General features: G+C 44.4%; 1 protein-coding gene across 14 annotated transcripts in view; it reads right to left on the reverse strand.

Moving 5' to 3' along the window:
• The window catches only part of CACNA1A (calcium voltage-gated channel subunit alpha1 A), a 1308076-nt gene that overhangs the window by 615935 nt on the left and 676716 nt on the right, over window positions 1–15425 (reverse strand). For all 14 annotated transcript variants that reach the window (XM_086961990.1, XM_086962030.1, XM_086962039.1 and 11 more), the window contains 3 exons: window positions 13722–13857; window positions 9415–9544; window positions 447–506 (listed from right to left, as the gene is read on the reverse strand). In XM_086961990.1, coding sequence (XP_086818116.1) covers window positions 447–506; window positions 9415–9544; window positions 13722–13857 — 326 coding nt within the window. The remainder of the gene's footprint in view (window positions 1–446; window positions 507–9414; window positions 9545–13721; window positions 13858–15425) is intronic.

The following is a 15425-nucleotide window of genomic DNA, read 5'->3' on the forward strand; positions in this document are numbered from 1 at the left end:
AGTCTGCTGTTTAACCAGAAGTAGAACATATTTATTCTACTTTTTCCTTTTGAATTAAATCCATGATGTAGCAAGAATCTTTGTGCATATCATTATTCATAGGTCCTGCAAACAAACTTTTAGCTTCTCCAACCGGCTGTCTATTCCAGTGGGGTATAACTTATGCCTGTGGCCACTGTGCCACTCCAGACTCAGTCTGATGATGATCTTGCAACACTTTTCCCCATAAAGTAACACTTTGCACACCGATCCAGACATGCCTTCACCAATGACTGGCTCAACTAGTAGAGTACCTTGTAGAACCGCTTTCAGTGACTTCACAGGATAGTGGGGGGTCCACTGCTCTGCCTCTCACTTTTTATCTTTGTCAATGGGCCTAAGGTTACACTTAATTACTTTTCATTTCAGTTACCTGTTCTTAACTCCAGTGCTTTAAAACAGCTTACCTTGATGACCATCTCAAAGGTAAAGACTCCAGTGAATACGTAGTCAAAGTACCGTAGAACCTGTGGACAGAAGAAATAAAGTTTTTCAAGAGTGGTAACCACAAATGAGCACCAATGGAAGTCCCATGGGGACTTCCACATTTTTATATATGTATGTAATTATCTAAATTATATAGGGCAGGTTTAGCTGCTAAGCAACAAAAGAGCTATACAAATGGTTAAAATAGAGACATGGGAATGTACAGAGGGAGTGAGCAGCTTTTAACACCTTCGCTGCTCATGACGAGCTCAGCTCGTCATGCAGTACACTGGTCGTGTGCTCATGACGAGCTGAGCTTGTCATGAACAATGGGATTTCAAAAAAATGAGCACCGGGGGCAAATTCCCTTAGCATTGATGTGGTTAAAGGCATTATAAGCAGGAGCTTGGGAGAGTGTTGAGGCAGAGCAGGAGGATTTCTTCAGAAGAAGAAAAAATAACTTATATGTAACCACAGTTCTCCAATGTTGGTATCTGTCATAAATTCACATGCTTGAATGCCCAATCGTAAAGTTGGGAAGCCATGAAGGATTCCAAATCCAAAGATGAGCAATACTTCAAACGTGATTCAATGAAAGATCCACTACTGGATTAGAACATCTGACTTTCCTGTAACTACAGTTTCCCATAAATTGTTATCTTTTAAAGGGGCAGAAATCCTAAGTGGATTACAAGCCTGGCAATGGAGAATAATTGAAGTATGTGAATCTATGAACGATCCAATGCTAGAGAATATCGGTAAATGGAAGCATACTTACTCTCTTTTGATGACCATAAGAAACAGGCCCAGAGTGATAAGCTGGTTTCAAAGGCTCTTCCTCTGAGTAACCTTAAGTTTTGCTTTGGAAGTTTGGGGGTTCCAGCACCTCTATGGATGCAGAACACTTAATTGGCAGGGGTTTTAATGGAAGTAATATACTGATGGTAGAAATTTCACATGAATGCATTACAAATGAACAATTATTTCATATGTGTTTAAAGCACTCAAGAGATATATCTTTGGATCTGAGGAGGAACATATGCTATGTGTAGTCTGAAAAACAGAAAAACTCAACTTATTTTTCATGTCCTGAAAAAAACCCTAGAAAAGTAACTGAATGCTAGCTAAGAGATGTTTCCCTCTAAAAATGATCAAATGTCTTATTTCAAGAAAGTAATCCTCAATGTCCATTTATTAGCATGGAACGAATCTAACCACATTCTACTGTTTAGTATATCAGCAGAGAGCTGCTATACTAACTGGATTACAATGAGGGGATGAAGAAACACATTGGTATTCAGCAAACCTCGACAGGCCAAGGGCTTCTGAACAAAATTTTGGGCTCCGACATGAATCCGTTCACAAATTAACCCCTGCACATATTGTTTTACACTGCAGCTCCAAGAGTATCATTGACCAATGCACACATCTTTTTAACGGACAGTGATAACTCCCTTTCCCTTTCCCTGGGAGCTGAAATGTAACAGGTTGATCCTTCACTCCCTCTAAATATGCTAAAACCTTTGCTGCAGGACACCTTGTGACAAGAATCCAGAACAAAGTCGTCATGGACTCAGTTCTGGCAGCTACCATGATGGTGCCCGCATCAGTGATCATGCATGATCTGGCCTTAATCAGTGACCATGGACAGATAGGCTCTAAGTGATTAGGAATAGTCAGGCATGTATAACTGACCAGGAATAATCAAGCTTCTACCAATGACCAGGGATGGTTAAGTATCTTTGTGACTAAGTATGGCCATCAGGCCTTCAGCTGTGACTGGTAGCAGAGTCAGGTTTCTATCAGCGACCGAGGACACTGAGGAATATTTCACTGGTCATGAATGTTCAAATCTCCCAGTGCTGTGGATAGTTGAGCTTTTAGTAATGGCCAGGAAGGGTCAGAATTCAACCAGGGATCAGTGCAGTCAGATTCCTCTCATATACTAGGGATAGTCCAGCGTTTTGCACTACTGACAGTCAGTCTTTCATAAATGTTCAATGACAGTGAGTCTGGTATCCGAGACATGCATGGTCAAGCCTGACAGTGATTTGGGATTGTCCAGCCTTCTGCACCAACCATAGACAGTCAGAATGCTATCATTTACAAAGAGTAACTAGGGGATTAGGGGCAAGCAGATCACCAGCAGTGATCTGGGATGACAGGATACAATTGGAGACCATGGACAATCACGCTCTCAGTGATTAGGGTTGGTTAAAGTACCTCAGTGACCAGAGGTGGTCAGGCATGCAGCAGTGAAGGTCAAGTTAATATCAGTGACCATGCAGTGCTTAATTTGTGCCAGTGTTTGCCGGTGCACAGCACCAGCACTAATTCATAAACACCTGCATTATGATAGCCCTCTACGTGATGACGCTGGTGGTCTTTTTGTAAGAACAGCAAATCAACGATTCACAGTGCTATCTGCTTTAAAAAAAAAACTAACAAACTAGCATAGATAGTCCACTCTAGGTTGCTTGGAATAGTGCAAAATGTCACTCTTGTTTAAGTGTGAGAGATAGTAGCAGTGCCAGCTTTAGGCATGGGCGAGCGGGGCCCAGGGTGCCAAGTTTCAGAGGGGAGCACTGGCCTTGTCTTGAAAACTGAATTAATGTATTTACTTTTATTATAAACCTCCAGCTCCTGTTCTTTCTCTCCAGGTGCTGCACAAATATTTTCTCCCATTAATGTCCCTCTATTTGCTTCACCCTCTACTGACTTCACCTTCGCACTCTCTCCCCTCAGCCTTTGGCCTCGCACCTCTGACTTTGCATCTGAATAGGTGATTCAGGTGAGCGGGGAGGGAGCCTGATGTGTGAACTCAGAACCCCTCCACCTCTATTTCCCTTTAACATGAGGAGCAGCAGGGAGGAGTAGGAGTAGTTCAGAGGAAGACTTTCCACAACTCTTAACTAACCAACTGCATTGCTTCTCAAACATCTCCCGGCAAGATCAGGGGTGTATTTCTTTAAGTACCTGTTTTCCTCATGAAGACATTGTAGGTACAACAGTGTCAAGTAGCAGAACAAGCTTCTCTCAGTCACACGAAAAAGGAGTAGGGTAGTAGAAGCACAATGAACACGTGTAATAGTAATTCCTCTTTTACACATAATGTAGAAAAGGTTAAAGAATAAAAGACTGGGGAAGGGTATTAATTTGATTTCGCCCAGGGCGCTATCGTAACTAAGACCAGCTCTAGGTAGTAGTATTAGCTGGACCTGGAATTTGGCAGACCTAGCAGGGGCAGTGGATGGTGTGAGCCCAAGTGGCTTCCTGACAACTAAGTTGGGCCCTCGCACTTTCTTTTTTTACATATTAGCCCCTGGTGACCAGGGATGGTGCACCCTGAGGTAAGTGCGGACAGGTCTTGAGCAGTGAGACCAGGCTAATATCAGGCGATGAGGGACCATCGCGCCTCAATGTGATGAGGTTTTCAGGTCCACAATACTTATGACCACTGCTACGCTCTCGTACCTGCTGCCCACTAACTCTCCGATTCCACACACACACACACAGTGAAGAGTAGACCATGGAAAGGAGAGCGAACACTGCAGGGATTGAAGGCAAGGCAGCCTGCTGCAGCCTCGCTCCCAGCTTCCACTGAACTCCGTGCTCCAGTTATTTCAATCAATCGTCCCACAGGCCCCGACCTCCCTCCCCAGAGCTGTTCGGCACAGTTAGGGAAGCAAAACTGCAAAGTAAGCTGCTGAAAAGTGAGCAGGTGATTAATTGACTCCTGGAGTACCTCATCCATACCTATTTGTGCAGAAATAGAGCCCCGCACTTGCCTCCTCGACTCCAAGCCGAGCCTCGCTCCTCCTTCAGAAGTGATAGTACCTTATGCACCTCTCGCTGAACGCAAGACACACTCCTCCTCGCAGGAAATCACTTGCACCTGAACACTTCCCTCTTGGATTTCGGGGCTCCTTTGTTTCCACTTTAGAAGCACTGAGGTCAGTAGATCTGCCACCTCACCCATCTGTCCTTAACTCTGAGCACGTCTCTTAAAATACCACAGAAGAGAGCGCCTTTAGAGCTCCCTCCAACTGCGAGCTCCCCACACGCATGTCCTTCTTACGGACCTAGAGTGCCCCATACTAGAACTGCAATGGCTGATAACAGGCTGCTTCACTTTCCTCGACTCTTCACACTTGATAAGGTCAATTTTTTCCAGACTTAGAACCTGTTTGAGAGTTTGGCGGACAGGTTACTCCATCACAAACCTGTAGCGGTGGGCGAGCCACTGAAAGCTATACTAACTGTAGCCAGAATCTGGCCTGAAGCGTGGTCTGCTCCAGCTCGAGGTCCTTTTGGAACCTGGTACCCATAACAAGCCGAGCTTTCATGTGGCTTCTCTACCCAGGACGTGGCGTTATGGTAAGAGCTGCCAATTGGGGAACTAGGGAACCAGGTTTGAGTCACGGCGGCGGCTCAACATTCTGTGATTCTGGGAAAATAATTTCATTTGACCATGCCAATAAACAATGCACGTGACCTTGTGAAATGTATCTGAGCTCCTGTAAAACGCTCAGCCTTGGGTCCAATTCGCTAGGTTTAAAAACTGCACTAAGGTAATAAAAACAAAGTCTTTACATAAAGAAAAACGAATGAATACCCATTTACTGGCTGATTTGTACACAGTGAAATGAGAAAACCTATATAAATAGTGGCTTTGCCATGATTTTATTGTGTGGTTTTAGGCAAACGTTTTATTTAACCAAAACTCTTTTTTCTTCATTCCTGCATACAAAATAATTTACAAATAGGTGAGTTCATATACCAGTTGTACAAAACTATCACGTTTAATAACTACTTCTCAGTGTCACATGTTAAATAAATTACACTTTTTTAATTTGAAAGAGGCCTTAATCATATTTTACTTGCTGTTTGTTCTATGATTTGCATAAAAAATATTTTCAGGGCTCGATCGTGCACGGACACTAAGATCCAAGCCTGGCCATTGGCTTGGCTCTCCATGTTAATTTGTTGGCTCACCCACCTCTACAAACATGACACACCATATTACAAGCGCTTTATATCCTATGGCACTTGTAATACAGGAGACCGCATATCCAGTTTGTGACAGAGTAATCCATCCGCTGACCTGTAAATTATGCCTTTAGATACGCATTGTATGAAATTTGCAAAGTTCTTAGTGGTGACAGACTGTCCAGCAAAAGAGTGTCCAACTAAGATAAAGTTAGGCACAACTCATAACAATTTTCAGTAAATCTGCTCCACAAATAATAAATGTATATAAAAAGAATATAAGTGGAACTTATGTACATGTATAATGTCTTCTCTCAAAATTAGTCGAGAATCCAGCTGTCGGGAGCTATGTTGGACAATTATGGTCTCCCAACTAACTTAGCAGGGCTTCTATGGCATGCGCAACCCTTGCAACTCTTGAGTTTTACTCCTACCTCATCATAACAAGCATTTGGCATAGGTATTATCACTTGAAAGTGCTGGAGCCCAAAACAATGCTGCGCAAATCCGAGCGTAGTTACTTTAGAAGACCTTGTCCCTCACACAATCCTCTGATTTCCAAACTCGTCCATAACCTATTTCAGCAGAACATCTGACGTCAGAACTCACTCCTGCTTCAGCAGAGCTAGCACATCACACGCTGCTCCCCAGCTCATGCCTCGTTTCCAACTTACTTCAGCCAGTCTGTCAGACTACCCTGCCCAACTCCGGCTCACATTGAAGCAATGTGTGCGTTTGTAACACTGCACATGTTTGTGTCTGAGCTTTAGAGGGCGAGTATGTCCTGGTGCGCCATTTACATATTGGCATACAAGTCTATTCTTTGGTGTGTAAGCGTATTGCTGCGCTAGTCTATGGTGTATGTCGGTGTGATTCAGTATGTCCACATTTAGGTCTCTAACAGTGTTTCAGACTGTGCTTTAGTGAGTAGGAACGTTTACCTGTAGATTGAGTGTGGGTTTGTGCATGTGCGTTTGAGTGGTAAAACACACAAGATGATTGACGGAATGTTGCACAATGGCAAAACAGTCACCCCCAGTCACAGATCTGGGTTTAATCCATCATTATTTTGCTCACCAAGCCACCCCAGTTCGTACATGGCGATATGCAAATCAGTCTTGACCCTGTGCCTCATGGGAACAGTCCAGCCCGAACTGCCATGTCATGTCTTCCCTGGACCGGAATCAAGCATCCTAGGACCGGTTTCTGGCTATCAGCCGTCTTCAGTCAGGATAGCTTGACTCCAGTGGCGTAGTGAGCTAGGGACCCATATCTGGGCATTCCCTTCCCAAAATAGGGTGAACAGCAAAACACACAAGATGATTGACGGAATGTTGCGCAATGGCAAAACATTCACCCCCAGTCACAGATCTGGGTTTAATCCATAGTTATTTTGCTCACCAAGCCACCCCAGTTCAGACATGGCCCTATGCAAATCAGTCTTGACCCTGTGCCTCATGGGAACAGTCCAGCCCGAACTGCCAAGTCATGTCTTCCCTGGACCGGAATCAAGCATCCTAGGACCGGTTTCTGGCTATCAGCCGTCTTCAGCCAGGATAGCTTGACTCCAGTGGTGTGGAGAGCATGGGACTCACGTCTGAGCATACCCATCCCACTCGGGGTGACAAATACAAAAACAACAATTGATGGACAGAATGCAGAACAATGTTTTAGAGTGTGTGTATGTGTTCTGGTGTGCACATTTTTATACTAGTGTTGTGTGATTCGATGCTCTGGTGTAGACTTGTGTATTGGTGGTTGGGTTTGTGTATCTGTGTGTGCGTCTGTATACAATGGCAGGCTCAAACAAAGCAACATTTCTTTTCCACCTATGTCTATATGGCAACCTGCGCCCTACTCCAGGTCTGCTTTGTCTAATTCCCAAGGCCAAATGAATCTCACAGCCATTTGGTGATACTCGCCCAAAATACACCAGTCCCGTGGGTAGTAGGTCACGCATAGTGCAATTCTTATCCTTACTACAAGGTCTGTGTGAGGTCCTCCTGACACCTAAGTAAACTTCAATTGCCAGTGCATCACCAACAAAGCCCTACTCTTTCCAAAACCTACCCACTTTCAAGCAGGCGGTGTGATCTTCTCGACAGAGGGCGCTCGACCAGGACTAATACTGCTAGGCCGGTGACTAGTCCAACCAATAACCTGATCACCACTGTTCCTTTGTTTCCCATAAGGCCACCATTTTGGATATTGATGTCCAGGAAAAAAGTATTGGGTCTGAAGAGCAAGGTTGCCATATCACTCTGTTTTGGAGGATGGACGAATGAAGAAATGACCCTAAGTGGTGTGCACTTTCTTTAACTGTGGTGCTACCAAAGCAAAGGTAAACGTGTTTACATTCATTTCAAAGACGTTTTGTATCAAAAGACAAATACTATGCTATCTTTGTATTTTTTTCCCAGGGTGATCTATTAATTAAGGGTCAAACCACGTTGAAATACTAAAAATAAATATGAAACTTCTTTGAGAGTTGTGGAATGTAGTTTCTCTCCATTAAGAGAAGACGGATACATTGATTCAACTATCTTCTAGAGAAGGAATGTTGCACATTATTTAGCCAATGCACCATTATCATAGAAATGGTTACTGTAGAGGGGCATTTAAATGACATCACTGGTACCATCATGCATCACTGTGATAACCAGATATTGCTGAAGCCATACACCGCTCACATACACCACTATTCTGAAGTCGCTTGACTGGTCCCTGCAGCCTGGGAGGAAGTGAAGCCTCCTAACCTTGCCTGGTGCACAAGATAGGTGGGTCACAGGCACAGCTCCCCTCTGAGGTCCAGCAAAGCTCGCAGACTTGTGCAGCAGCGACACTGTCCCGAGGGACAGCAGAACTGGGTCGCTGGTCTTCAGACGCTACGCTGACTGCATTATCCGTGAACAAAACATGAGCCGTGCTACTGCAGAGAGTCAGGTAGGACAGATGATCTCTGGAGGGCGACGACGTAATGAGCCCAGTGTATCACAGGCTGAGTCCTCAGGAGGACTTGGAGCTGCTACTGGAAATAGCACAATCCTCCAGTCAGGTGGGAAACCAGCAGCCTGGGAGAGAATGTGAGATGAGACCCATAGGAGAGTGAGGAAGAGGGAATATTTTCCCAAGAACAGCTTTCAGTAACTTCTGCCCAAGGAGCATACACACTGCTCATGAAAGACACACGAAGGGGCAGCAAGCCTGGCAGTGAACACTTTAACCACATGGCTGCTGCGGGGATTTTTGTGCTGTGCTGGCACTTGGTGAACTCCATTGTTCATGACGAGCTCAGCTCGTCATCAGCACACGACACCCGTGGGTGATGACGAGCTGAGCTCGTCATCAGCAGCGAAAGGGTTAAAGAAAAGAGAAGGGGGCTCGAGACAGAGGGCGCACTTAGTGCCTGGACTTAAAGGGGTTTCCCTAGGGGGTACTGGTGATGCATGGTATTTGGATATGCAGGGTGCCTGAGATGTGAGTGTCTGAATATACAGGGCGTTTTGTAAAGTGAGATTTCTAGGGTGCAGTCAAGGAGACATGCATGGTACTGTGTCTAAAGAGTACTTGTGATGCAGACTCGGGGTTTGGGTTGTCTTGTGATGCAGGAAATCTGGGGATTCTGCAGTGGAGGGTTCTAGGGTAAAGGGTGTAGTTGGAGGCAATTTTAGTATTGCCTCCTGTTTGGAGACAAATAGGATGTTTGGTGATGTAGGCTGTATGAGGTGCAGGTTAAAACTGATACAGAATGTGTTTTTGTGGATGCAGGTGTTAATCATGGGGAGGGGATACAAAAATGAGGAATGGCTTGCATAAATGACAAGGACATATAAAAACATCAGATTGAATTAAGAAACCAAGACCCCAGAAATGGGAAGAGGAGTGTAGGTGGAGGATTGTGTGAACACATTCTCTACTCATGTTTGGTGAAGATCCAATAATTGAAAGGTAAGCTCGTACGTTGTTGCGGGTGGCATCAGGCTGGACGGGGTCCTCTGCAGCCAAAGCGATACTGCTCATGGCGATGACCATCAGGATACACATCTCAAAGTAACGCAGGGTCACAATGTAATGACAGAGGCGACGGAACCTGCAACGAATGCAAAGATGATCAGAACCATACATGCAAAACCTATGAGCAAAAGAAAGGCTGGAAAACGAAGAAACCACATGAGCAAATGGAAGAATCACATACACACAGATACAGACAGTGTGAAAAAGTGAGAACTCGATCGCTACTCCACATCCCTCAGGTGTGTGCTTTAGTCAGCACTAAGAGTTCAGCTGACTTCACCTGGTACAATTCTTTTCAAGCTTAGCTGAGGACGCACACTTTGAGGTAACTCTTTCCCATGGGTCCATCTTTTGCCTTTCATGCAGCATGTGCAGGTAAGAGCGGTGGGGCCGGGTGAGGACGGATTTAGACAGACGATGGAGAGGGAACATTAAATAAATAATGTATTTCCCCGTCCTTGCCCGGCCTCACCGCTCTAACCTGCACAAGCTGCTGCTGCTTTCAATTAAATATCCCTGAAGTAAGGGGTTTCCATATTGTAGTCCAAAGAGGAGGGAGAAAGCAGGAGTTTGACCCGATACACCCACAGGAATGTTTTAGGTGGGGCATGCTGGGAGTTAAAAAACCTATCTGAACACTAGCCGGCCTCTTTATCACTGAGCAAATCCTGCATTTTCTCCCTCACTGGTAGTTGAGTAATCGCGGAACCATTTTTTGGGCCGATTACGATGTCGGTCAGAAAGCCTCCGACCGCTAGTCGGAAGCTTTCTGACCGTGGTCGGGGGCTTTCCGACCGACACGGTCGGTTTGCGGTCCAACTGCCCAATGACGATGTCAGTGGTCGGAACGTAAACCAGCCAGTCATTCTGACTTGGTTCTGAGCAGCTCTCTGAGTCTTCCTGCCAGTCGGAACCGCAACGTACTCCCCTATGGATGGCGTTTCCTCTGTCGGGATTACGATGTTGGTTTCCCTCAGCCTTTCCGTGCCAGCCTTTCCAACACGGAAAGGTTGTTGGAAAGCAACTTTGGGAGCCCCTAGCCGGGCCCCTTTGCCTCCAAGGTCTATGGTTGGCCGTCGAGGGGGTACCTAGGGTATCCCCTGTGAAAACCTGCCCTGTGTGGCTGTCACCATGGCGTTGAAACTGACAACTCCTTCAGTGTCCACACAACCTCAGGCCACTTTTGAGAATTAGTCCACTGCAACCAATAAATAATTAGTTTCACTCATTCTGTCTGAGAAAATGGCCGATGACAACCATTCTGCATCCTAAGCCATATTGGAACCCTTCACTGACCACAAAGGAGGGTTTGAAGTCTTGTAATGTGTATCTGCACCTTCATATTCCACTCTTGCACCATTTGTTCCACATCTCTGTAAATGTCTGCCCACCAGTACAACTCCTTCACCCTCTTTTTACTTTTCATTATAACTAAATGACCCTGAATGAACAATTTAAGGATCTTCTCTCTCAATACGGATAGAGATATGACCAGCACTCCACAATAACATTCCGTTCTCAGCTGACAGTTTGTAAAGTACTTCCCAAAATGCAGTAATTTTCCTCTGTACATCTGTCTTGACTGGCCAACCATGCCTCACATATTCCAACACTTGATACAACACCAAATCCCTCTCGTAAGCCTGCAACCTCTCTTTCCTTGTAACAGTACTTTTAACACCTCGCTTTTCCTAATTACCCCTGGGGATTTCACTAAGTGGTAGCGGAAGCAGACTCAAACAATTAGCCATTCTACTTTCCACTCCAGGACCAAACTGGATCTTATAGGTATAAACCATCAGTCTAATGGATAAACAAGCAATCTTAGGAGGAGCTGTTACTATTCCTCCTATTGTAAAACCCTTGGTGAAGGGTTTGTAATCACACTGCACCCGAGCATCAAGTTCCCACAGAAACTGATAGAAATGCTCAAGTCCCCACAAAATCACTAGTTTCCTTCTTAATAACGGAGTATCACTCTTCGGCAGGAGTTAATGCCCTCGAAACAAATACTATGGTGCACTCCTTGCCATTCTTGCACCTTTGCTTCAAAATCGCTCCTAAACTCTTGCAATTGGCATCAGTGGTTATAATGTTTTTGTAATGCATTTGTTGCACAATTGTCCTTGAGCCCTCAAAAATGTTTCTGACATCCATTAGCTGTCTGAAGATGTAAGTTACCTCAATCCTAACAAATCTCCATACAATTAAAGAAATAGCTACGGGGTGGGGGACGGCAAGTTCTCCAACTACACAGGCATGGTTAAAGGAAGTTGATAAATGTATGATTGCAGAAAAGAAAGTCTTTACAACTCGGGGATGCCCAAAGAAGTGGGACAAGAAATGGGGCAAATGGAACGTCTATCGAGGGACTATCTGTATCTCCCCAACGTTGGAACTTGAAATGAGGCGAAGTAGAGATCGAGCAACAGATAATGTGTAAAAGTGAATTTCTTCCCCATGTTAATGTACTACTGTATTAAGTGTATGCTGAAATACCGCTTGCAAATGTATGCATAACTACGAATGAAACTAATAAAAAATCATTTTAAAAAAAAAGAGAAATCTCCATAAAATTCTACCAAGCAAAGAAAAAAGCTCAATTCATCTTAGATAGCAGGAGCAGAAGCTTCCTTGATTGCTCTTAGCAGTTCTTCTTTTTATTTACTCCCCTATTGGCTGATCTCTTGACCAAATCGCCTCCTACCAGATCAGCGCAATATCATACGCCGATGACACGCAGCTGATTCTGGTACTGGACAGGGAGCTGCCTGGAGCAGAGGAAAACCTTAAAAACTGCCTCTGGGACACATTTGAGTGGATGAATAACAATCACCTCAAATGTAATTCCGGAAAGACGGAAATATTGCCGTTTGGCCCCCAAAATCCGTTTTCCCCTAAACAATGGTGGCCCGAGGATGCCGAAGCTCCGCCAAATACCATCTTATCTGCCCGTAATCTGGGCATCAAGTTTGATGACCATTTGTCGTTCAAGCAGCAAGCGGTAGCTGTGTCTGGCATGTGCTTTCACATTATTAGATCACTTAGGAAGTTTTTTGATTAGAGCTAGGAAAACAGTGGCAGTGGCCTTGATAACATCTAGACTGGACTACTGCAATAGCCTGCATGCAGGGACCAACAAAACAGTGCTTCACAGGTTGCAGTTAGTCCAGCATGCCACTGCCCGTTTAGTACTTAGGTGGTCTAGAAAGTCATCTGCCTCGGCCACACTAAAAACTCTCCACTGGCTACCTATACACAAGCGTGTATTGTTTAAGGTGCTTGTAATCACTTTTCGAGCCTTCCAGTCACAAGGACCCAGATACTTGGTCAAGGGCTTTAAACATTATCAGCCAGCACGTTGTCTGAGGTCGGCTAACCAAAATCTTCCGGTAATCCCCAGATTTAGACTGGCCACTAAAGGTGGAAAATGTCTTTTTGTTCTGGGTTCTAGGGCCTGGAACAAATTGCCACTTCAGCTTCGACTTATGTCCAAGGAGAGCCAATTTAGGAAATCCTTGAAGACTTGGATTTTTACCTTACTGATGCTGCATGCAGGGCTCTAGTGTAGAGTGTGGAGTGTGTAATGCGCTTTGTTTTGCTCTCAGTCCACCAACCCTTTCGAGCTGGGTTGGCTTGAGCGCCAAGATGCTCCATGGAGTGGTAGTAGCGCTATATAAATGAGTTCTTACATTACATTACATTACATAATTCAAACTCGGCAGAGCAATCCTGTACTTTTTGAACTCAGATGCAAGACCACACTGTGTCAAGAAACTAAAAGTCAAAGCTACATTTTTAAATCTTTTTTTATCAGATCACCAAAATGTTGTCTTGGAAGTACATTATGCCATCTACATCTGAACACCTGTGCAGTCTGGTACATGGCAGATGCTGGCTCCTTAAATAATAAACTGTTTATACAATTCACTCATCAATATTGTTCACAAGGTTGGGCATCCAAAGCACAATCGATTGCCAAGAGGCACCTCAATGGCACAAGTGAAAAAAGAGTTAATAATCTGAAACACCTCACTAATTCCCAAAAAGGGACAAAAAAGTGGAACACATGCATGAATGAGGTCTAGAGTATTAAAAACAAATTATAGAGCATAAAAGAGATATTGACAGTCACAAATCACCCGTATGAGGAAAGAACAGATGTCAGCACACACATGCACTCATTCACAAACCAACATTAACTCAGAAAAAAAGGACACACCACACATAACCAATAAATGGGAGAGACTCACGGGTTGGTGGTGGACATGATGAACATGGAGCTGTATGGCGGCATTGGCTTTGGCCCATCCTCTCCGGGTTCATCCTCCTCTTCCTTTTTCTCCTCCTCTTTGATGGGCAAAGGGTCCGGGTTGGCGTTTTTATTAACTGAAATAAAAACAGCGTTAAAGAGAACCCGGGTATTTTAAAAATGAGAGGGTAGGCAGCTGATTGGACAGGCGTGTCTAGGACATGAGTGATGTTAGAATATTGAGGATGTGTATGACAAAGGTAACTGCTTCTCGTTGTGAAGATTTTAATAAGGTAGCAGAGTTTCGCAAAGTTCCAATTATTGTTCTTTAAGGAGATTTTTATCCTTTTGCCTGCGCCTTAGCACAACTTTTCGCTGCACTTGCCATTGGCCTGGTTGCTCACGAGAGCTTGGTATGTGCATTTATAGTTTGAATAGCTTTGCTTTACACAATACTTGCAAGGTAACGGTTTGGCAAATTACTCTTGGGCATTAAAGGTGAAAATGAGGGGTAATCAATATTATAAGTACTACGAGAATCTTGATTTTGAAGCAAAAGCCTATATTTCCGTACACTTTGTGGTGGTTGTCTCTTTTGCACATTTTTTGTGAGAAAGAGGCAAAGGTCTTTGTGAATTTGAACACCCTTCCTCCTGATCATGTCGGTACAACTTCCGTTTTCCTTAAGCTTAAGCTGATCTCAGAATTTTCTCTTGCAGGAGAGGTGGCTCGAGCACATTTTGTCACACATAGACTTAGGAAATGGATGTGTCACATCCGCATGTCCCGCGCTAGCTAGGTTCACTCACTGCACAAATTTAGGGGCATATTATCAAGGGGTTTATCTCCGCTTTTTTGGCTTTAAAAGCCAAGAAAGCGGAGATAAATTTATCTCCCTATTACCTAGCTGTCGCTAACACCAGTTAGCGACAGCTAGTAGGAGATAGTGACCATCTTGGGCCCCGCTTTGCATGTCAATGATATTTATCACTAATGACATGCAAAGTGGGCATGGCAAGATGTTAGCGACTGGAAACAGTCGCTAACTTCGCTATCTCCTATTACCAACTGTTGGAGATATTCGCGCTTTCTCCTATTATTTTTCTCTGGAACGCCCCCTTTGCATCTCATTAGAGATGCAAGGGGAAGCGTAGAGAAAAAGGGTGCTAACATGCGAATTTGCGTGTTAGCACCCTGTTGCTGATAGGGAGATAATTTTATCTCCGCTTTCTTGGCTTTTAAAGCCAAAAAAGCAGAGAGAAATCCCTTGATAATATGCCCCAAGGTTCCTAAGCGATAAAAATCGCCGCAGCTCGGCGATAAAAATATTGCCGCTAAGCCAACATAGCGATAATTATCGCTAGTTGTTGGTAAAATGCCCCTTAGATACCAGACAGACAGTGCATCTGGGCAAGTACCTTGCAAGCATCTCTTGCATGATGGCATTCGTTGTGCAAATGGGCTGTGGCGTCGTGAATCGCCCTCTTTATTAACCAATGCGGGGGTTAGACGTTGCCACTGGTAACGAGGCCCCACTAAATGTTGACTACTTCTCTGTGGCACTCTTCTGTCGGCTGCTATGTGAAAGCTCATAAATAACAGTGTAAGCCAATACTATACCAGAGCGGAGGATGTAAGGCATGTGATGGCAAATGAGGCAGGTACAATGAATGAGGATGAGATGTGATGAAAACAGGGGAAAATA

Source organism: Lissotriton vulgaris, chromosome 1_1, assembly GCF_964263255.1.
Source record: "Lissotriton vulgaris chromosome 1_1, aLisVul1.2, whole genome shotgun sequence".
Lineage (NCBI taxonomy): Eukaryota > Metazoa > Chordata > Amphibia > Caudata > Salamandridae > Lissotriton > Lissotriton vulgaris.